This window comes from Anopheles gambiae, chromosome 3, assembly GCF_943734735.2.
Source record: "Anopheles gambiae chromosome 3, idAnoGambNW_F1_1, whole genome shotgun sequence".
Taxonomy (NCBI): Eukaryota; Metazoa; Arthropoda; class Insecta; order Diptera; family Culicidae; genus Anopheles; species Anopheles gambiae.
In genome coordinates, this window is record NC_064602.1 from 32,500,292 (window position 1) to 32,524,521 (window position 24,230).

General features: G+C 43.0%; 1 protein-coding gene across 1 annotated transcript in view; it reads left to right on the forward strand.

Moving 5' to 3' along the window:
* Positions 1-2,575: 2,575 nt before the first annotated feature.
* LOC1271322 (1-acyl-sn-glycerol-3-phosphate acyltransferase alpha) overlaps positions 2,576-24,230 on the forward strand; it is a 41,334-nt gene continuing 19,679 nt past the window's right edge. The window contains exons 1-2 of the mRNA XM_310097.4: positions 2,576-3,318; positions 18,363-18,478. Coding sequence (XP_310097.3) covers positions 18,419-18,478 — 60 coding nt within the window. The 5' untranslated portion in view covers positions 2,576-3,318; positions 18,363-18,418. The remainder of the gene's footprint in view (positions 3,319-18,362; positions 18,479-24,230) is intronic.

The following is a 24,230-nucleotide window of genomic DNA, read 5'->3' on the forward strand; positions in this document are numbered from 1 at the left end:
GAAAAGCTGCTATATCCTTTTTTGTGCCAGTTATCACAGGTGGTGCATGAGTTTTGCGTTGAACATCGTCAATTCGCTTCGTATTGTTGTTTTGGCTATTTCTTTGATTGCTCGTAGCACCGAATGTAAACAATGCGTGATTGTCCTTAATGACATCGGAAAACAAACGTTTGGATGGATTTATGCGACGAATTTTTGCGGGAGGGTGACTGCTACGTGGAGTTTTTAGGTCAAGTTGGCTCATCCGTGCAAACCCAGTTTTAATTTCGTTAGTCAATGGCTCCATAACGGTCTTGATGCTTTCGGCTACTGTCGTTATTGCCGCCTGGAATCCAGATTGCATGGCTGCGTCTTTTACGAACTTGGTGCGCGGATTCATGAAGACGTTGTTGCAGCCAATACAGCACCAGTGTAATTGTTTATATTCCGAAATGCGCAGGAACAGATCAGCGGGAACCGAAGTGCAGCGCTGATGAAATGGAGAGTCACACAGGCAGCAGCTGATAGATGCCTCCGCAATTTCCATAGTGCAGGCGTTGCAAATACGGGCCATTCTACGGGAAACGGTGCAGGTTGTCGTTGCAGCAACAAGAGCGATGGCGGTCAGGACGCGTGAACTCCGACGCGATCCGAAATGCGAAATATGCGCGAGTTTTTGGGTCACAGAGATAAACGCACTAATGCACGATATACGAACGGTGTTCTAAAATATTGTGATTATACAGAAACCGAAAAATAGTGTGATAAACAGCGCGATTTTCAAGAAAATATACTGAGCGATATGCGAAAGCGACTTTTACGTTAAACGTCAAACGTCAAAAATGACATAATAAGAATCCACAACGGAATACACAATTCAATCTGCATCTTTACTGCATCGACCCAATGGCGCATCACACTTCCCTTTGCGGCGCACGGACGTGCAGTATGGACAACAACAATTGCCGGTCAACCGCTCGGGCATTGCAATGAGCGTAAATTTATGTCTTAATTAAAGGTAATTGAAGGTAGGAGTGATATATAAGTATTGCACAGTGATAAGACGCTCTCTCTCTTTGTGAAGGAGAAGAAGACCTTTAGACCTTTAGCGCTTTTGGTTGAATGAAGGCCGGCAGCCGCCGGCACGTCCGTTGGTGTGTGGTATTGCTGTTGATGCTTAATTGGTATCCGCACAGCGCGGTGAATGTCGATCGGAGGTTATATTTATTGTCAAATTAGCACGAACCTGCCTCGGGTAGGAGGTTTGGAAAATGTTACATCCGTTTTGATTGGTTTGGGGAAGGAAAGAAGGAAGGAAAGTACAGCTACAGTGTCCTATATGTTTGGTCTGTCTTGAAGATGGTAGCTCAGTTAGGATTGTTTGGATCGCTTTAAACGCTAAACTGGAAGTCACATAAGTTGGAATACAAATTAAAGCAATTTACCGCTTCAAATTGAACTCCAATGCAATACAATCACTCTCACTTTGTGGCTCAAAGACTCCAAAATCCATCCTAGAAAGTGAACAAGAATGTGTACACTCCACAGACTTGTTGCAACGATTCATTGTACGCTTTAGCTCATGCAAGCTTCTCCACACGTTTTTCGCTGACAGTTGCTATTTTTCATCCATTTCTTTCCATTTCCCAGGCCGCGCCAGTGAATTGATCACTTTAATTTGGAAGGATTTTTGTGCACTCATTGATTTTGAAACTCTCTCTCCAATTCTTTTTGTATTTCCTTTATTGCAGATACTCTCCGTGTGGAAGGTGAATACGAAACGGAATACCAGCTCCAAACACTGCACCAACGGACCCGGTCAGGATTGCACCCGGAAGACAGCGCAAAAGAGTGATATAAATTTTGCCACTGAAGGCAATAAAAGGGATCAGCGCGAAATAAACGGCAGCGCTTGTGTGTGTGCCCCTCCAGGGAGCAAAACCGATGAAGGCTTACTATCGAAGGCGTCTTCGTTGGCTGTTAAAGAAATAGATTGCAGCTACTTGCTGGCAAGTTGGTTGTGAAGCTTCGGTGTTTTCGGTGGGCGGAAAGAAAATATTCTATTAGTCACACTGTGGCAGGCAAAACACATTTCATGTTGCTTAACTGTGCGCTGCCTATCAGCGTAGCTGTTTGTGTGTGTGTGAGTGTGGTGGAATGTTTTCAGTGCAATAAATATAATAAATGGCCACACATCATCATCATCGCCAACACCATTGCTCCATCGCTCCCTTTCGCTCATGGAAAAAGTCAAAGTGTGATATAGAAAGCAAAAAACCCAGCAGGGAAAAGGAAGCAAAAAAATGGCCTCTTTAAGAAGAAAAATAAGAATTTAAAAGTGAAAGTGAAAAATCCCGAGCAGCGTACAAAAGTGAAAAGTGAAAAATTATTACAATCTTGCGTTCTACACTTTGAATGTAATATATTGATGCTGCAAGGGGCTGTGAAGCAAGCAACCGAAGTGTGTGAATGGGAGTTTACAAGGCGCTGGCTTCTAATACTAACCGCCAGATGGAGCTACACTCCACGGTGGAGTGTCTTTGCTCCCCCTTGTCGAGATTGTCTTCGTTTTTTCTGCTTTCTTTTCGAAAGTGTAAAGTTTAATCCTGCTCGTTCCGCGTTTGTGTCTCGTGTTTGTGTTCGTTTGTTTTAAGGCTTCCGTGCTAAGCTCCGGGCAGGGGCAGCTTCTTTTCAATTCTCACCGATTTTCCTCTCTTACAACTTCAGATTCGGCGGTTTTTCTTGTAAGGGTGTACAGTGTACTGTGATCATCGCGTGTGTGTTCATGTTTACAGCAGTTCGGTGATAGGAAGGGGAAAGCTGTGGGGTATCTTTTCCATGAATGTGTTTGTGTGTGTGTGTAGTGTGTCACTGTAGAGTGTGTTCTGTGCAAACGCTTGTTTGCAAACGTGTCTTTCTCCATCCCGAGCAAAAGCCAACCATTCGCCCTGAAAATGTCTCGCGTATCGCGTATCGTGTCAGTGTGATAGTGAAACAGTGTTCTGAAGGCGCAGTTTTGTCGGGGGGAGGTTTGTCGGCGTAATAAAAGTGCGGCCGTTATTTGTGCAAAATTTGGCCCAACATCTTCCAACCTTCGCCGGCAAAAAAGCCAGCGCCTCCGATAAAAGGCAAAGAGTGAAGCTAGCGCTGGGCAACAAAAGGAAGAAAAGTGTGGTGTGTTTAAAGTTTTGTCGCTTTTTGCGTGTTTTATCGCGTATCGTGTTTCAGCGTTTTACGGCGTGAAAAGTGTACAACCAAAAGCAAAAGAGTGTGTGTATGCTGATCCTACCCCGGCGGTTGGATTATGCACCGTGGGATAATGAAGAAACAAATTTAACGGTAAGTATCCTGGTCACGGCACCACGAAAACACAACTCTCCTTCTCTTTTGTTTCTCGGGGCAGGATTAGCTGAGCGGTACGGCAGGGATTTGTTTTTACTGACCAGAATAACTACGAACAGGCGAAGCGAATCCTTGCCGGGAGGTGCTATTTCTTTCACTTATTCACCGTCTTTTGGGCCTGCTCCTGTTTTGTTTGCCAGTGGGAGTGCAAGCTGTTTGCACAGTGTAAAGTTTGTTTTAATTGTTGTGCAAAAAATCCTCCTTTCCATGTCTGTTTCCCTTTCTGTTCTGGTAACCATGGTGCTAAAGGCTAGAAAATTTGTACAGAAAAAAGCAAAACAAACCCAAGGGTAGTCTCTACTGCAGCATGAACGACAAATAAATTGCAATGAAATAAAAAGAAATAGAGCGACAACGAACGCTGCTGCAGACCGGTGCAGATACGGCGGCTCCTGAGAAGACGCGTGGCAGGATTATTGTGTCCTGGCAAAGGATAAAACACGATGGCTGACGGTAGGCCAGCTTATTCAGGCCAATTATGATAATTAATGAAATGTGGGCGAGTCTACGGACTGTTTGAGAATCCTTTACAAACTTGTTCTTTTTTTGCCGGTTCGTTAGTCCATAAACAAAATGAGCATATTTAAAATGGATCAAAAGAAAGGGCGAAATGTGTGGTGAAAGAGCTGGCTTCACGATACGGCAATTGGAAATATTTAATTTTATAGAACGTTCTTGGTGGACGTAGGAGGACTACGTAGGACCATCCACCATTCCCCGTTTGGTTCACAATACAATAGTGATGGAAACGAGTCATAATTTGCATCCGTGCTTGATGGATTATGTATAGACTGATATGCAGATTTGCTGATGGTTCATTGTGTTGTGCCTTGCCATCAATCGGAATGCACTTGATTTGGTTGACCATAGTGAGTTTATTAGCATGAAAATTACAGCTGATTGTGCTGAGCTATAGCAAATAGTAGTTCCAGCTGGTCGCAAAAAGTGTTGCATCCAATTTTAGACCGCAACGACTTGACCGAGCGACGATGGGACAGAGATCTTCACCTTTGATTGGCTTGCCAACCGTGCAGCGAGCAGTAGTTGTGCATCATCGGAATGTTTATTCTAGAGCGAAAGCGAGTGAAACTGTCGACACTGGATGCTCATGATTTGCATGTCATCAATATTTGATCGAGAACGCGCCACAGAACGGAAGCTCCGGAGGCTCATAAGCGGAATAATATTACAATATTGTCTATGTCTGCGCAGCAAAAGACAGCTTTGGAGCTTAGACTGATGAGTTTTTGTTTTATTCCATTCCGTAATGGAGAAGCTTGTTTTTTCTTCTTCTGTGCATTTGAAATAGAAACCAAATGTCTGCTAACACACAATAAAAAAACAGAAGGTAAAGGTAGAACCCGTAACGAGAACTGTTCCTTTTAACTCCCATTTGCTTTGCTTCCTTCCGGTTGGGAGGGGAAGGTTTTGCGGGCGATGGTGAGTCAAGTCTTGATGAATGTCAATAAAAGTGATGAAAAGCGAGAACGCGCGGTTGTGAGGAGAGCATAAAAAAATCGTCCACGAAGGGAAAATGGCGCTTGGACGACACAGGGGCCGGTTGGCGTCCCACGACCAGTAAGTATGGCATCGAACGTGACTGTGTTGTCTGATGAGCTCTGGGGCGGTGGAAGGGATGTTCTTGCAATTGCTGCAACCTTTTTGAAGGAAAAAAATCAGCATTCGACTTTTAGCATCCGGTATAGCACGAGGCGAAGATACTAGTTAGTGCGTGTCGTACACTTTTTTTCGCTCTTCCGCTCTAGCTCTAGCGTTCTTCAAAAGTGAACGTTTGTTTTGGGCGAAATAAGGTAGCAGTTTACAGGGTTTACCTAGCCTATCCGGCATCGTCAAAGCGTTATCGGTCGTCGTAAATACTTTTTCGGGCGACGTAATAAACCCTGAATTGGGCACTGTCATTTCTATTTGAGCCTTGTGAAGTATGAATCGGGCAAAGTACAGAATGAAAGCGTCCTACTCTTGAAGGTGTCAAATCAGTCGCTCCGGTGTGTTTGATCCATCAAGTTGTTTAAAAATACGTATATTGCATGTTGTTTAATTTACTATGTATTATTTTAAAATGTTTACCTAATTAAATCACCAAACATATTATATTTTTAAAAAAGTATAAAACCAAATTGCATAGTACGGGTTTGAATTAAAAATTTTAAAAAAGGAATTTGAATAATGTTTCATGTAATTAAACTTAAAAATAGTGAATTTTCTTACATATCAGTTGAACTACACGCAAAAAAGTATTGTTTTACAGCTAGAAAGCAACAAAATATAAAGTAGGCCCAATTCATTCTGTACTTTGCCCGATTCATACTTCACAAGGCCCGAATAGAAATGACAGTGCCCAATTGAGGGTTTACGTCGCCCGAAAAAGTATTTACGGCGACCGATAACGCTTTGACGAAGCCGGATTGGCTAGGTAAACCCTGTATTTGTAAGTTCATATCGAGGGGGGAAACACTGCTACAATATTAGGAAAAATCAATTCGTGCGTCTTGTGATTCTTCGCATGCATTTTCGTTTGCTCTGTGATCGATCGATGTGCAGCGTCCAGACAATCAAATTTCACCACCCCTAGACATGGTTGATGGTTCCTTATAGTCCCTTGGGGAGGGAAAGGGCTCGACAAGGCCAAATGAACTAGCAGTTAGTTGTTAAATAAAAATAGAAAACCCCCTGCACACGTGATGCGTAGTTTTTGGTTGCAGGTGGAGCTAGAAAGGGATAAAGCAACGTGTTTTTAAAGCAAAAATAGCATAAAGGTCTTTTTGATATGCGAATTGCATACCTTGTAAGTCGAATGTGAGTCCAACAGCCCACAAGTATGCAATCCACGTTACAATAGCTAAGGCAACTAAGGCAATAAGTAAAATGTCCTTGTTGACAACGGATTGGTATTCCTTAATGGAATGTTATGCAGTGTTTTGCTGTTTCAAAGAGGTCTTCGTGAGTTTCATAACATTTTGAATGGAGCCATTGTATCTTGTGACAGATGAAATAGATGCATATTGTTATTAATGAACTAAACCGATGGATTTCTATATTGTAGTATATTTGGACAGTGATCTAAAACATGTAAAAGAAGTAAATGTTATACATTTGTTCGACTTTGTTTATTATTGATGAAGATAAAGCTTTGCCTCAATAATTGTCTTACCATGTCAGCAAGACAATTTTGGACGACCATTCTTGCGAGGCACACTTACACACAATTAGTGTGCCTCGAAACAATCAAGAAGATAAGTAATTGTATCTTTTTTTCGCTATGAGCACAATAAAAAGTACAAACATATCTGTTTTACTTTTATGCCAAGACGCTGTTGCTGTTACTACTGCTGCAATCTCTTACTTACACATTTTTATAGCACTTCAGCCCTTCTTGCTGTGGCATGAGGACTCCCGAGGATGCAAAAGTTTAATGACTGGTGCTCGTTTAGTGCCCAATTTATGAAGGCCAGTCAGACACAGCACAAAATGTCATAATTTGCGCAGCTACGCTAGAAGAACTAGAGCCATATTTTTTGAGGAACCTAACTTTGGGTTTTTTTTGTGGGCTTGTGGGTGAGCCCCCTTTTTGTTGTGAATTAAAAACGTGACCGGTGCGTAAAGGTTAAGGCTTAAATTAAGTTTCTACACCGTATCATGTCATGGATTGAGAAGAACAAAAAAACCCACAAAAATATAAAGCAAGAACATGCCCGAGTACAGGTTGTTTTCGTAGTAGGAATTCGACCTTCGCCAATCACCACGAACCAACGAAAAAGGATAAAGCCCTGTGTCTGCAGCTTATCCTTAGGTTATTCCGTTGACACTCACGTACTTTGTTTATGTCTTGCCATACTTGCGACGTGGCCATCGGGTCATGCTCGTAAACACGGTGTATCCCGTCCGCAATAAGTACGCAACCCTACTTTTTACAATAACAATGTGACGTCTACTTTCCCGCTGTTGATGAGAAGCTTTCGGGAACTATTTCGGCAGGCCAGCAGGGCATTAGAACCTTTTCCTCCGATTTTATGTCTCAAGTTTGGGACGTTTGGGAAGATTTGAGGTCGCTTCACTGTTTCCCAAATCTTTGTACCTCTTGTACACCGAGCGGAAACGAGTTTCGCCGGCCCGATGCCCTTTACACTCGGGAGCCAATAAAGCAGCTCAACCTGCAATCGTAAATCAAATCGTTAACACGTTCCTGGCACGTGTGTCCTTAGAGCTTGAGAGACGTTTTTTTCTTCTTTTGGAATGGTTGGTTCCCCTTGTTTGGGCTGGCTTCAAACAACGGCACAGTACGGGAGCAAGATGTAGTCTTTAACCAGTGCCAGCTTTATGACCTTGCTTGGACCTGAATCTGGTGGTGCTAAAGCTGGTACAGGCCGGAAGTAGCCCGTAAACAATACGGTTCCATTCCATGTAGCGTCGTGTCTGTGTTTTTTTGTATCCTTTTCAAGGGCTGGTTTTGTTGCCAATTCCTACCATCCGTACAGTGTATCCTGGTGGAGCGGTGTACAGATAAGGCACGATGAAAAGAATTATGTCTTTTCTTCGGTAAGAGAGGGAAACGCAACGGAAATGAATGCTTATGTTGGGGACGATAGGGACGCTAGACGTGTTAGTTTCTTCGATGCTGAAAGAAAGGCATCTAGAAAGCTTGAATAGATGTCAAACTATACAAATATCAAAATTGAGATCGTTTTGTACAGCGAGTTGCATACTTGTAGGCGGTTATTTGCATTGCAAAGTATAAAGTATGCAATCTGAGTGACAAACCTCAAAATTATCTCAGAAATTCATAGAACTATGTCCTCGAAGCCCAAATTAACCAGTCTTAACCAGGTTAGTGCGAGTAGTTCGTACCATTATTACGCTCTCATTTGATCACCTCATCCTTAAGCATTGACCGTCTTTTGGCACGCTCGTATCACTCTCACCCGTGCCCGCGATCCGATCGGGATGCCGGAAGGTGCTTTCGGCTGCCAATCAAACGCCCATATGTCATAGGAAATTATGTCCTAATTGCATGTAAATGTAACATAACATCCACACCAGCAGCGTCCCGGTTGCGTGCGAAGGTTCCGGAACGGAGCGCACTTCACCCTTGGCAGCCCGCGGGGTGTTAATGCGAAACGAAGAAGGTTGAACACAAAACGCCCACACAAGCAGAAGTAGATTATGGGCGGGTGGGTGTGTGTGCTCCTGTTTTTGCAAAAAGTTAAGAGTGTCGGAAAACGGATGTTTTGTTGTGTATTTCTTTTCTTGGAAGGGTGTAGCGCGTCGGTTCATTTAATTACCACAAACTATAGCAGGGAAATTTAAGCACAGGCGAGAAAAAGAGACGAAAAAAGTGTGCTTCTTGGGATTGCATGATGAGGGAGGGTTGTGAAAAAAATGGCACAGCAGAAGGTGAGCCACTTACAGCAGCCTCATTGGTGGCTGGCAGCAGATGGTCTTATTATTATATTATTTACTGTTTCTTTCCCGTTCAAAGACAAGGGAATGTGATGGAACGGATGGTAGGATGGTCTTAAATTTATCTACAAGTGCTAAGTAAACATAGGGCTGATATTGTAGAAGAAAGAACAAAGGTGTTGTGTAACGATTGTAATAATAATAATGATAATCTACAACGAAGGCTCAGCTGTTTCATGAAAACAATATACTGTTGGAATGTTTCTTTGATATGGGGTAATTAAAAGACACATGGGGAAGACACGTATACAAGAGACATATAGAAAAAGAGGTGTAATTGTGCGAGTATCAGTGTTTAGGTAAGCAATGGTGCAGAACCTGTGATTTCGAGGACCCTTCTGTACGACAACACAGCGGTAGATTTAGTTAATGGTGTAAAACGCCTGAAAGTATGCACTGCATTTCTTTTTGAAGTAGTGTGTTTCGTGTTTGACGTTAATGTACCCTGATTTAATCAAAGTTAGAAGATGAGTTGATATTCATTATCTTTCATAAAAGCAATAAAACAATGAATAAGTTTTTAAATGCACTTATAATTATCTGCGATACTATTAGATGGCGAATGAATTGCATATTGTCAGGCGGATTTGCTGAAAGTACCAATAGAGTAAAAAGACAAAAAACTTTAATTTTTAACAGAAAAAATAGCATGTTGAACCATTTATATCCTTACTCATACTATGTTGAACTACCTACACTATATGTTTTAGCTTTAATGCTAAAACCAGCTGTATAAATTACACAATGACGAATGACTCAATCAACGTATCTTCATGCAAGGGTATGAGGCAAAAGTTTTCAAACTGTCGCGACATCCATGGTCCATGAGAGAGGAAGTTTGGCGACAGTAAACATGTATATATTTCTTGCCATTTCCACTCGGTATTATTTTTGTTATTTATAGTGTGAGCGTTGCTGACAAATGCGTTCTCAAGTTATCCCTCAGTGTAGTTTCTATTAGATAAGTTTAGTGATGAAACGATAGAAAATGCGCCCTTGAAAATAAATTACTGCCAATTTAATAAATATGTCAACAAGAGAGATAATTTAGAAATAAAATCATGTCTTGGCAATGTATTCATTTGTTGTAATAAAATATGTTATTGATGATAACTGAACCTCGATAAAGGCAGATTGCCAGCGTTTCTAGCTTAACATGGGCTTAACCTAACGTAACGTAAAATGTAACGTAACACAACTTCGATCATAAATACTGTTTTAATTAGTACAAACACAATCGATACATGTAGTTTGCTGTGTTTGAGTGTGTTTTGCATACAACTTTCTTGTTCAACAAAACAAACAAACATGGCTTTTGCCAATACTGTCGTACCATTCGGAGCGCTGCTCACTATACGCAAGCAGGCCTACTTTATACCCAAAACAACTTGCAGCCCCCTTTGCTAAGATGCAAATAAAAGTCTCCTATGGGAGACGAACCTTACCTAGAGCGCCCCAACAATGATTCGTATTTCACCTCATCGCGGGAACACGGGCAGATCCTTCCCGTTATGCAAATCAGTATCGATTTTCAATTCCAAATCTAAGCCAAATTGAAGCCTCCCCTATTTTTCTGACCCTCAAAAGCGGTAGCGCAAAACAGGCAACGTCTAGTAGAAGCTTCTGTCCCTCTGTGTTGGTAGGGAGTGTAGCTTTAAGACGTCGCTTGGAAAACTTACCACCAACGAAGCAGTAGTTCGACAGCCATGCAGAGTGGCAAGGTTTTGATAAAGAAACATTGCCATTTGGTCGGCCGGATAAGGCCATTTTTGCTCGCGTACAGTGTAGGCATTTCATGGCGATGCCCACGAAAGGGACAGCAGCCCAAAGTACCGCCCGTGTTCGTGCGTGGTTTCGTCTCGAAGAGGCGGCAGAAAATGCAATCCATTTCCACCCCTCTGCCAGCCATTTGAAAGATGGCGCTCTGCTGGAACGATATGATGCTGGGTATAAAGGGAGAAGAAAGCAATTGCAACCGATGGAATGGGCAGCCTCCCTTGCGCTACTAATAAAAAGACGAAGCAAATATTTTGCACCCAGAGTTTTTCACTTCAATTGTACCTCGGGGGTTTTTATGAGAAATGCTCTCACGTCCAAGAAAGTGGTCGTTGCGAGGCCCGACACCTCCCCGTTTTTGGTTGCCGAAAATCTAAAGGTTATTGGTTCCGAAGGGGCAGCTTTTAAAGTTTATGTTTATTCGCTTTTTTGCTGCTACCTTAGTTTCGTGTCGGGCAAGACGTCGGGCAAGACGTCGGGCAAGACAATAAAAAATCCCACCACTGCTGCTCCTCCCTGAGGGCTGGGACAAATGTGTTGTGTGGCGGCAAATCAGCAACAGCCGGTGCATGTTTGGTAGTGATAAAGTTGAAAGTGAATTTTATTCGACAGCAACCGCGCTCACCAAGCATCGGGGTGGGTCGCCACTGGGGAGCAGTTTCTTCTGGCGGAAAACCAGGCCCCAGCTTAGCTTTTAGAAGGGAGCACATACAGCTAGCAGTTTCAAGAAACGGAACGACACATTACACCCCGTCCTGTGCTTTTTGGTGGCTAATTTTTGCAACATTTGTCTTTGGACGACTCTTTCCTGTTTGTCCTTAAGACGAACGAACTACGTATTACAGGAATAAAATGTACTTCCTTTCGGGCGGTTGTTGTCGTGCAACCGGAACCTTGGGGGTATCGTCTTGCGCGAGCCAACCGGATGGACTGCTTTGAAGCGAATTTGAATATTTGCAATAAAATGTATCCCACCGTTTTCGCTGCAAAAGTCGCTTGTTGCCGAGAGCGCCAGAAGGGTCTGCTGTAAGCACAGCTCTGTCAGCTGGCATGCTGGCACGCCAGCAGTAGCAACTGCCGCGGACTGCGCGGGTCAATGGATATTCCGGACTGCTGAATGCTCCCGCTGCGAAAGATAGGACAAAGGACCGGAAAATTATGTATATTTGCTTTTACCTTATCGCACTGTTTTCATAAATATTAAACTAGAATTTATTGGAGCGTTTTCAGCGCTGACGTACTGAGAGCACAGCCCGGGAGAGTGGGTTCAGCTTTCAGGTTCGGCTAACGGTGGGCTAATGGAAGCACCGTTGGTGGTCAACTCGCGCGCGAATCGTCGGTTACGGAAGGGGCAAATCGCTGCAGAGTAATTATTGGAGAAATATAGCATCGTGCAATGGGCAAAGTGGAATGTTTTGTGTTACAGTCAAATTAGACACCGGTAATGGTGCTTTTTGAAGCAGCAAAATGTTTAATTAATGGAAAATTATTTAGTGTTTTTTTGGAAATGTAGGATAATACTCTGTTTTGGTGCTATTTGGATTCATTTTCATTTTAAGTTAGAATATACGATCATTGAATGTTGATCTATTAAAAAAAATTGTCCTTATTCTTCCTTTTTTGTCACTAAGCTTTTAAAACACGAACTGTTCTTGAGGCTCGAACCGTTCTTAAGTTTTAGGAGCGCCTAAATGTATGCAATACAGCTGTTTAGTATTACTGGAATGACCCAAGTGACATTTGTTCTAAATTTTTAACCATGATCTGCTCGAATGTTGCTCGAAATACCAAAATATATGGATTTGTGTGTGATAAAACGTGTAAAAAGTGTCAAAATTTCGTGTGTGCGTACGAATAACCGTTTTTTATTGGATGAAGAGGTCGTCCAATTCTTTTTAGATTAATTTGTTTTAATATTTGGCAAAAAAGAAGGTACTTTTTGTAAGGCGTTATTTGATGAAAATTCGATTCGGTTTTTTGTATAAAATGAATATGCGACCAGTAATACGAATTGGAAAAGTTATTTCCTACAGGATAGAGAAAAAAGCATCGAAAAATACATCTCACAGTCGATTTTAAAGAGCTTGTAATTTAAGTCCCTTAAACTAGTACAGTTTAAGGGAAGTTTAAGGTGCCAGTTTAAGGGAAATAGCTCGAAACCCTGATTTTAGAACTCGAAAATGTCAATTGGGGACGGCAACAAATTCAAGAAACTAACAATAACCTTTGTTGCATACATTTAGGCGCTCGAGAATCATTTATTTTTGCCAGCACATTTTTTGACCATTTTTCGTTCATATATTTTCTTCCACTAACATTTCACTGTGTGTAGCAGTCGATTCCGGTCGGCATGTTAACATGTTGCAGTTTTGATCGCGCACCGTAGCCCGCGTCCATAGCATAGGGTCGATGCAAAACGGGTGAATGGGTGCGCTTTCAGCCGGTTCCATTCAGCCATGCATATCCGCTCGTTTGCTTCCTTATAACGTAGTTTGCCCAAGGACATTGCGTTATTGGCAGGGCGGCGGTTTGAAAGAGCTCGTAGATTAAACGCCTGTGAGGGGAAGCGGTTAAGACTGGCAGTCGGTTCAGACGAGACGATGAGTTTGGTCGAGTTCATTGGTGCCGTGCATTGCTGGGAACGTGCAACGTGTTTCATATTTGTTCTTTCAATTGAATCCTTAGAGCTTTTATTTTAACTACTAACATACGTAGACATACGTTGGCATATTCCCTCGAACGTACGACGTATCACAGGTACCCAGGCTAAAAACCCCGTAGGGCTAACGTCATCTCGATCCGTTAGCAGAAAAGCCGTAACGTCAAGTTCATTACACTGTTGAACAAAAACGAGAGAAAAAGGAATCGCGCGTAAAGCTACCGAGCAAGAGAACGCGACGGCGTCTGTCGCACTTTAATACAATAAATCTTTCACGTTTTCCTCCATTTTTAGGACATTGTCAAACGGGTGGATGGAGGCGGCATTCAGGATGGCAGTAGTAATTTTCCGCCTTTCGACACCGTCAGTGGCGTGGAGCCCGACACCATCCAGTGAGAGGCCTCTTAATTAACAATAATTTAGGAAGTATCACCCAAATGGAAAGTCAGCCGGAATGGGACCATTGGAGCCTAGAAACAGTTTCCAGTTGCTCCAGCTTCACGCCACACCAGGCAAATGGTACGGACGATGGTGCGTGTTTCGGATGTTTGGGATGGTTGGAGGTCGTTGTGCTTCAATGACCATTAAGATCATCTACAAACGATAAGGCTGGCGTGTCTCCGTGTCACCGAACCACCGAACACTGCGTACAGGCTTTAAAGTGTTGGAGGTTTAGCGCCTGCCAATAGGCAAAAGGCGCATTCACTCGCCCAGTGGTGTAGCGCCTGCCAATAGGCAACGCTTTCACTCCCCAACGGGCCCGCTGACGATGATGATGGCGCGGTAGTGGTTAGCATCGAACCGTGACTCGTGCTGTGCCTGCTTGGATCAGTGGTGGAATTTTGGGGTAGTTTTCTTTAAGGTTTAAATTGGGAGGAAAATTTTTAATGGTTCAATATAACGCCAGCATTTTTGGGGGAACGATTGGGAGGTTGGATCGGTCGAATCATCTTGTTTCTGTCACTGCCGCGCGATGGTGGAATTAAACGGCTGTGGAATGTTTGTGGGAGGCCCCCGGGATTGAAGGCACAGTCACGGTTCCCGTCAGCATAGAAGAAGGATCCATTGAAAGCCGTGTTTGGCAAGAGGTTAGCATTGTTTGGCAGCACCAATCTACGAAATTCCCGTCGCTGGTTTTGCAAGAAGAGTGCGGCCGGGTGTCGTTGTTTCTCGCTTTCGGTCGTGGCTTTTTGAATCGAAAATCGATAGCAAATTGGTTCGCTGTCTGCACCAATTTGGGTGTGCAGTCGTTCACAGCTAAAAGCTGCCGTTTTCTCTAGGAAGCACTTTAAAGTTTGCCCATTATCGGATATGATGCTCTGTGTGTATGCGCGCGTGCTCTAGCGGAATGGGCGCGGAGGTAAATTGAATTTCGTGGCAAATGTATTTAAGAAATAAAGCTAAACAACTCACAACGCATCAACCCCTCTGTAGGATAATGCGGTAGCACTTGGGGTTTTTTGGGGTGGGAGAAGAAGCACTTTACTCCACGTTAATGTGTTCCCGGAGCTCCAAAATGGTACGATTTTGGTTGTTTGCCGTTGTTTGGAAGTTGTGCTAAATGCAGGAAAAAAGGCCTTATGTTCATGAAGTTTCATGTTTTTATCACTTCAATGCCCAAAATACCACATCTGGCTGGGCATCAATCGTCAAACGGGAAGCGATATCAGCAGGAAGTTCCCCAATTTCTGTTGAGTTCCCTTAGGAGTTCTCCCCCGGGGGAATAGTCAATTTTTCGCAATTTAATTAATTCTATTGCTCTCAGCACAACATCCCCGGCAAGCTTTGCTGTTTGGTTCGATTGCGCGTGGATGAAGTTTCTCCAATATTTTGCTAACAATTCTTACATCCCCGAAAGGTAATGTGACGTGTTGGGGATGTGTGTCTGCAGGCAAACCCCCCTCGAATGTGGAATGAAAACTTGGAGCACCGAAATAATACAGAGGGTCCAACGAGTGTCGGTGTGTGTTGATGATGATGATGTTCCGGCCTCTCAATGTCAGTGATATGTTTACGAGCTATTTGAACGAGCCTCCCTGTCCCGAGAATCGAGAATCGAACAAATATTGACTCATCCTCGCGCACAATCGACATTTGGCAATATTCCAAACCCTGAAAGGGACAGGGCCAGGGAGGAGAGCTGATGGACCATTACGATGATGAGATCTCAATGCCGGTTTTCTGCTGTTGCCCTTAACGGTGCTGCTGCTGATGATGATGATGATGTGGGCTGTGCTGTTGGTGGGGGTTGTTGGATTCGTAAATGTAATGCCTGGTGCGGTTTGTTATTGGTTCTGTTTGGAGAAGAAACGTTTAGGGCGCAATGGATGAGGAGGATGATATTGGAATGTTTGCTAATGCATGACGCATGGATCCCCAGCAACCCCAGGCCCAGAGAATGAGAGCCCACCGAGCGATTCGAAAGGCAAATAGGTGAAAGGATGCTTGAAATTTTCACACCTTCGGGTACAGATTCTACATGCCAGTGCAGTGGTATGTGAGGACCATCAGCAAACAACTCCAACCAAACGTCAACGATCACGCCCAGGATGCAGGAGCGCGCTCGTTTAAGTGGTGGCACAAAAGTTTGCTCCATTTCGTTAGAGTATTTGATTTGATTTTCATAAGCCGGTGGGGTTGGATCGGGTAATGGGGAAGAATTTGGAGTCGCATATCACAAAAGTCCTGCTCGCATCTCGACTGGCGTCAACTGAACCGTTCCCTGCGGTACCAAGGTGCGGTGTTGGGGTTTTATCGAGCGTTTGATTAGTTAAATAAATATCGAACCATTTACGTCCTTCGCTGTACGCAGTTTTCTCCCCTTCCTGAGGTCTTCTCTCGTTCCCTTGAGCATCCTCGATATGTGTCTGGCTTTTGATTGGCTTCATGTCCTTCGCAGTGTGTGAAATGTGTCTTTGGTATGTCGCAATGACGATCCCACCCCAAGGATGGTAGGATCTAAGTGTTGAGGTCAGCATTAAATTGAAACCAAGCTTGACCGTTGACGGTATGGGTTTAGCATTGCAGAAACCAAATTGCAGATGTAGAGACTAGTGATGGGAAAAATGAAGTTTTGCTCTCAATCGATTCCGGCTAGCTCCGAAGTTTTCTGGAATCGATTCCGGATAGTAGGTCCAGAATCAGTTTCCGGTCTGATTAGTTCCTGAATCGGCTCCAGAATCGGAATCAGCTCCGGATTTATCTCTGGAATCATAATTGGTTCCGGAATCAGAATCGGTTTCGTAATCGAAATTGCCTCTGGAATCAGAATTGGCTCCAAAATCAGAATTGGCTTCGAAATTGGAATCGGTTTTGGCACCTCCATGAGAAGAGATGTTTGGATCCAATGATGCTACATACTGATTGCAGCATAGAATCAAAATTTATTTGTAAACGATTCATTCTCATGGAGATTCCCGGACTGATTTCACTACTGAAACTGAAACAATTCAAGAACTGATTCTCATTGCGGAGATAATTGCAATTATGGGGTAAATTCTGATTCTGTTACCGGAACAAATTTTAATTCCAAGGTCAATTTCGATTCCGGAGCCGATTCTGATTACGTAACCTATTCCGGTTCCGGAATAGATTCCGGATTCAACTCCAGAATCGGCTCCGGAGTCAACTCTGGATTCGGCTCCGGATTTGATTCCGAACACGGAATTGGAATCGGGTAGGTTCGATTCCGAGCTCCCACCACTAGTAGCGATAAATCGATCTGTTTCGTCGGAATTGGTGGGATCTGGAAGGCTTTCTTGGAAGACAGAAACAGCTGTGTCGGTAAAAGCTTGTGATGGAATTGGGGTTTTGAATTTTTACCCATTGCAGCGAGTGGATGTGGAGGGGCCAATGTATGGCCCGTCCTTAATGGCTTTCCATTTCATTGGTTCGATACATTGCTGTATCGAGGTGGTTGGAACTATTTTGGGTTTTGGTTTGTGTCCAGAGAGACAAAAAAAAAAATGATGTCCAAAAGGGATGTCCATTCTCTGTTCTTTTCTGTCCGAAAATGTACCAATACAAACGATCATTGCATCGATGTGACAGACACACTCATAATTGATGAGCAACCAGCACCGGCTGGTGATGACGTGTGCTTTGCGCTTTTTCGGAAGATTCGACCCTTGCGACGTTGCATCGTTTCTAATAATGTTTCAATGAAAAACGATGAATTGCATAATTTATCCACTAGTTTGGGTAGGGAAAGTTCCAGCAATGTGTTTTTGGACCCCTTTTTAGGAAGGTTTTCATGGGCACGCCATTTCATCATTAGCTTTCATAGTAGAGTGAACAGAAAAGCGAGTGATACTTGTATGTAAAATATGTTTTAATCGTGTCATACGCGCACATTGTCAGGGGTTGAGTCCAGTTTGTTGTTTTTTTTTTCGTTTTGCTTCTGTGTGTATATATTTTGATGACTCGTTTATCATAACCATGATGCTTCTTTTATCCTCGTTTCCCGATTCCACAAGGGACACAAAAATTACACTCCTATCATAACACAAACTCAATCAAACATCAATGTTTTTGCATCAAGTGCGGCTCCCCCTTTTTCTATTGCAAAAACACACACACACAATCCCACATGATGGTCGGTTATGGCGTTATGGCGCAACTGTTCTGCTGCATTGGCGGTTAGATGGATTGGATCGGTGAGGCAAGCGAAAAACAAACAGGAGAGTGCTTGGACACACCAAATCCAATCATAGATGGCTTAGTTGCTATGTAGAGCTCGGTCGTGAGATGCACGTGATGCCTGCGGGGTTTCGGTTTCGGTAGTAAATCACATCAATTTGATCAGGATCGTATGAGCGGAAAAAGCGTCACATTCGCTGTGGTAAAGTAAAGTGGAGAAGGTCGAGAAAAAAACACATGCACAGTAAAACAAAATAAATATATTTTCGCTATTGGGAGAGTACAACAAGTTTCCAGCGGGAAGGCTCTAGGCAACGGTGGTAATAGTTCCGGGCATAGAACAAAGTGTAGAATAATGTTCTCCAACGTACCAACAGCACAAAATAATTCACGTGTTTTATACGCTTTTTTGTTCATTCACCCCGCACAGGTTCCACTAGCAGGCTGGCGAACCCACCGACACCACCGACCGCAGCCCGGGACGCAATGCTGGGCAAGCTGAAAATGGCGGACAAGCAGAAGTACTCGGCACAGGAGACGATACAGGTGAGAATAATTAATGGGTGGTGTATTAATTTAAACAAGCTACAGCGAACTAGAAAGAGGAACCGGGGTGCCGGGGACTGTAACGCACGTATATAATAATCCTGTCATTCCCAAGCTATCATTTATCCACCACCACCTCCGCTTGATTTGTGTGAGAGTGTGAGAGTTCATGTCATCCCATGACAGAACGGTAGGTCGGTCAGGAATCTCCCGTCCGCTCCCAACTCGAACTGAGCAATTGAACCGAAGAATATTAAATAGCAAACAAATGGGAACAGGCCTATTGAATCCAAATGGTGGTCAATTTACAAATCACCTCATCAGTTGGTTCGCCTTCTGTCAACAAACGACGTTGATGAAGGTTGACGGTGAATTGAAATTGTAAATTAATTATCCGAAAATGATTCATCTCGGTTTTTGCATTCCCATGTTGGGAAGTGGGGCAAAAGGACTCCCGTTTGTGTGAGAGCTGGAGCTCAGAACCGAGGGCGCTTCTGTATACAAACAGAGTCGATTTTTCCCTCCCCGATTGTCCTATTGGCATTATTGACATTTACTGGCAGGAAAGGTAATTTCGCCCTTGAGTGCATTTAATGTGGGACTATAATTTCATATTTACTTTCAATAAGCTGTATCGAAGCGAAGGTGCATGTTTGCTGCTGATAGAGTCACTTCTGTGCACAGGAAACTGGAACAGGACTAGGATCGTTGCAGGCAAAGATAAACAGTGCAGTGCTCTGAGACGATGTCTGCATTGTAATAGAGTATTTTGCTGGAGTTGCAAGTTCGCACTGTTAGAAAGACGCACAGGTGGCATTTTTGTCCATAAGCAAACTAAGAACTTCGTATTAGAGGTTATTTTAGCATGTTACCCATGTAACAAAGAAAGCGTGTTATAAGGATTGCATACTTTTAGGCTAATATGGTTGTAATGGTTACTTGGTGTATAAAAACGCCTTAATCTATGCATTTGACAAAACAAACAGTGCTTGTTTGAACCTTATTTGGCTGCTCTCTAGACTCCAGTTAACAAGGTTCGTCGCATGCACATTCTTGAGATGAACGTTTTGCTGCACTATCTGCAGCATTGCGTTTCTAGTTCCGAAACGATTGGACTGCTGTAACCAAGTGTATAATTGCATTCTCTCCTACCGAAGAATTCGTGATCTGTTGGTTTTTCCCTACAAAGAACAACGTTCCAGAGCTTTTCCGAACAGAGGTAAGGAAATGGATGGGATGTGTTCTTCTAGCCTTTTCCACTCTTCTGGCCGCCCACATTCCACTTGACATTCAAACCTGTACCGGCAGTGAGCGAGTTTGGGACACTGAAAAACTAACCTATTGGAAAACAGAAGACTCCTGCTACACTCTGTTTGCCCTTTCGTTTAGTTACCGAACCGTGCCGAGTGAACTCGAATGCTCGAGCATCCAGTGGCATCAGTTCGAGAGTACAAATCCCCGGTAGTGAGGGGATGTAAATTTATAGCCATGTCCCCGAAGTTGATGGTACCGGGAGTTCGCTTTCGAACACTGCTGCCCGAGGCCGTTGAAGCGCCCTCTGGAAGGGTCAACCTTCTTTTGGTGGTCGTTGTGTTGCTGCTCGCCGGAACAGGGTTTTAGTGTTTTTCTGGGTGGTGTAAATTTGTCACTCACACTACCACGCTGCCAGAGGTAGTGGTAGAGAGTTAAGTAGATAGAAAAGGCCCATTACTAGCATTGACATTCCGTTTGTTAGGGAAAACAAAAACTATTGATTGGGACGGGTTTGCTGTGTTTGGCAGATTTTCATCCTTTTGTTGTTGGTTTTTTGGTGGTGGAATGTTTTCGACAGTTAGTGTGGAGCAAGGGGAGTGTTAAAATAAATTATGTCCCTCAATCCCACGAGAGAGCCTTCCATCTCTCTCTCTCTCTCTGCTGTAGGATTGATAGTGTTAATGGGCCGTTTGGTGAGATCGTTTACTATGGGAAAGCACATTACCCGAGATGGAGACGAATTCTTTGAAGGTCATAAGAATTAGTTGCTACAAATAATGACTTGTTTTCTGGTAACGAGTTGTACGTTAAGTTATGGTGAAAAGTTATTGCTACTTGAATAAATTACGTCAGCTTAAAGTGGTGTGGTTATGTTGAAATCTTTCCAAATATTTATTGTGCACCCAAAATTTGACATATTTTTTGCCTCTAGGAAATTGAAAATAAATACCATAAGTAACTAACAAAACCTTCACTTCCGCTGTCATTTTCAATTTGCTGCAACCGTTTTCAAAAGGCAAAATTTCTTAGGTCATGTTTGTGGAGGTTTCGTTTCAAACTGCAAGGACAAAAACCAGCGTAAAAAACGCTTTCGGCGGCCAGCAGCGATTATGAAAAGATTAAGCTCCATTTGACAGATGTGAATTTATGACTCCGGGTTTTTTTTTTGGATGAAGCAATGGAAGAGGAAATAGCATACAGCATTGCGAAAATATTGTTGCAATTTTGTACAGTTTTTCGTGTTGGGGGCCACGAAGACATAGCCCCAGAAAGCGGGCAAAGCTATGAAGACGAGAAGACGAGAAAATAAATTTTCTTTTCGTTCTTCTTCGGTCGTTCCGGCGGGTTTTCTTTGGCTCGCTTTTGCCCTGAAGCTTTGCAGTATGAAGTGACGAACGGATGTTTTTGCCCCGTCCCGTCCTTTCGGTTGTTCCATATCCTTTCGGCTTGCCTGTCTGTATCCGAGCTCACCTGAAGTTGACCCAGACGGCCGTGTGACAGTCCCTAAGCCTGTGTGAATGGAGACGAATGATCTAGGCGACGGTATGTGTTTCAAATTTTCCCTTCCTTCGCCGTTCATACATGCAGTGTGTGTGTGTTTTTTTTGCTTTGAGGAGGTACGGTTTGTTTATACATTGAATTTAAATTGCCTTCATTGTCCTTTGCCCTCAGCACGATGAGCGTCGGGAGGAAGAAAGCTGCATCGTGCTGTGCGGGGAACAGGCGAATGTTTTTCCTTTTTTCACCCCAAACACTCAACCCTCCAAAGTACAGGGTAAATCTCGGGAGGTTGGTGGAAAATGCGAAATACCGTGCATCGCATCGCATCGTGACGAACCGGGGCTTGCAGGGAAAGCGACGCAACCTGAGCGGCAAAGCTAAACTGCTGAACGATGTACAGTGTTTTTCCTTTGCGTTGGCACAGCGAAGGAGCGGAAGGAAGAGCGGAAAGTGAAAATTTCAACCCAATATTTCATCGTTCCGTATCCTGAGTTTGGAGGGAAAACTTCCTCTAGGCATCAATTTACCCCCTCCCCTGGCAGCACTGTCCCGGGAAGCATGGAAATAAATAAATTAGCTACATATATTATGCATTTATGTGGAACGGAGGGAAAAAGGGACAACACCTCACAAGCCATCGGAAAAGGTTCGGGGATATTTGGGATGATGATTACTCCCCAAAAGCAAAACTGGCTTAAGTGATGGGATGGTGTAGTATATATGTAAAAAATCTGTCAAGAAAAAGCATCGACTTTTAAAGTGTAAGTCAACGGGTTCCATCTCGGGGGTGTTTCGTGAAAAACTGTTGGTCAGCTACTGATCCGTTTTCTGTCACCAAGGCAGTGAGTGTCACCAAGGAATGAATTGAAAAATGAACCGTAAAAGGCCGCTCCATTTGGTGCTAGGGCAGAGGATTTGCTGAAGCAAGTAGATTTAAATACAAATGGGCAACTGTTTTCCTCCGCATGCAATGTTCTCCACTATCAAAAAAGAAGAATAGAACATTGAGATAAGTAGCTAAAGCTAAGCACATTTCGGAAACAGAAACATGGAGACAAAACATCGATCGATTCCGGTTACAACAAAAAGAGATTCAACGTGGTGTTGTACATTTTCTGACACGATAAAGTTAACCTTCAGACAATGTTTTCTTCTCGCTGACGTTTCGGAGTGGCTTTGTTCCGGTTTTTTGTGCCGGGAGCAAGTTAAGGATACACATATTTGTACTGTTTCGCTGTTAAGCTGATGTTAATGCCTGAATAAGGCGTATTTGTGTTTCAATTGCATACATTTAGGCGTTTTTTGTTTTTAAAAAGCGCCTGAAAGTATGCCATGAAGAATATATTGTGTTAAATACGATTTAAAATCTACTTATCTCATTTAATAATCTCTTTGTCGCCTGGGATGTATTGAAACACTTTCGAGCTCCAACAACTTCTACGCCTCGCTGAATTGATCCAGTTACGCGTTGACGCAATTGTTACTGGCTGTTCTTGAGAAAATGTCCCGTTTTCCTTAACATGCAACGTGACAATGGAATGGCTGGAAAATTTGAAAAGACACAAAGCCATGTCAGAGGTACACTGTTTTGGAAATTGACTCCATTCCTGCTGAGCAGTACACTTGTTACATCTCCTCTGAACTGGGAAATGAGGATCTCCCACTGGGGTAAAGAAAACACGCAGCATTATTCAAGATCCATAAAATTTGCATAGTAAAGTTTAAAAATTTGAGCAACAACCGTTGCAAGCGGATGGCGATGACGATGATGATGGGAAAGCTCTCATGCTCCGGGTACAATGTTCGGAATGATGGCTTCTTTGTACGGGAAGAAGATGTAATGCCCGTTGGCCCGTCAATTGTGTTGTGTTCGACTTTTCATCCCGAGGAGGAAATGTAAACAAATTCGTGTGCAGACCCGTCTTGCTAATCCTGCTGAACGATTATTTACGCCAACGTTTGTCGGTGTATGATAAGCATCAATAAGAAATTATGAAGTTACTGTTCCAGCTGAACGAATATTCGGTGAAGAAGCATGGCAAGGTAGCTCCAAATTTGTTGTGTAATCTTGGTTTTGGGTTTGATGACGAAATCTTGGTTTACCTTAAATTGCATAAAACTTTACGATACATTCAGCTCTCGGTCTTTTTCTGGTTTGGCTCAAAAAGGTGAAAAATGGTAAATGAATGCTAATCACTCCCCACCCGAGCACCCACAGGTGGGATCTAGAATGTGCGGTAAAGACAGAGCTTCGCTTCATTTTCATGCCAACGTTTGTGCTTGAGAATGAAAGCGGAGATTAGTCCCGTAGTTGAGTCCATTGTTGCACTGGGTGACATGCCGAAGGTGTCCTAAGTAGGGATCACAAAGATCAAATCCCACGATCCCTTTTTGCTGGTGACGTTCGTTTAATGTATAACCCTAGGTTTTGAGGTTACTTTTAGATCTGTTTGGGATGGAACAGACTAGATGAACCGTGGGTCTGTTAATGGAATTTCTTTCTGCACCATCATTAATTGGTGTTTGCTCTTTAGTTGAAAGTCAACATTTTTGGGTTGTTTTGTTGAGTCAAAGTAGCCAAGTTTACGCAGCTTATTTGAAGACTCAGTGATTATTTGAAGATGTTTAGTTTTTTTGAAGTATTCCAATCGAAATAATACATTTAGTCTATAATTTTTGGTTTATTAAATAGCAGTAATGATCCTAATAAGATAAATAAGTATTGATAATTGCATACATTTAGGCGATTTTATATGTAAATTATAGAAGCAATGTCAAACCTTTTGTATCAAACTATATTTAAATAATTACAAATGTACAAACTTGCCGAAAATGTACCTTGAATAAATCATCAAGTTCAGTTTTCTTGATTGGATAATGTTTCGTATGGAACTAGCTCCTCTTCTAGAACTCTACCGAAACAAAACGAATAATAAAACATACCTCCCGTTACCTGCGCTCACTGCGAACCTAGCTTCGTTTCTAATCTTAAGCAAAC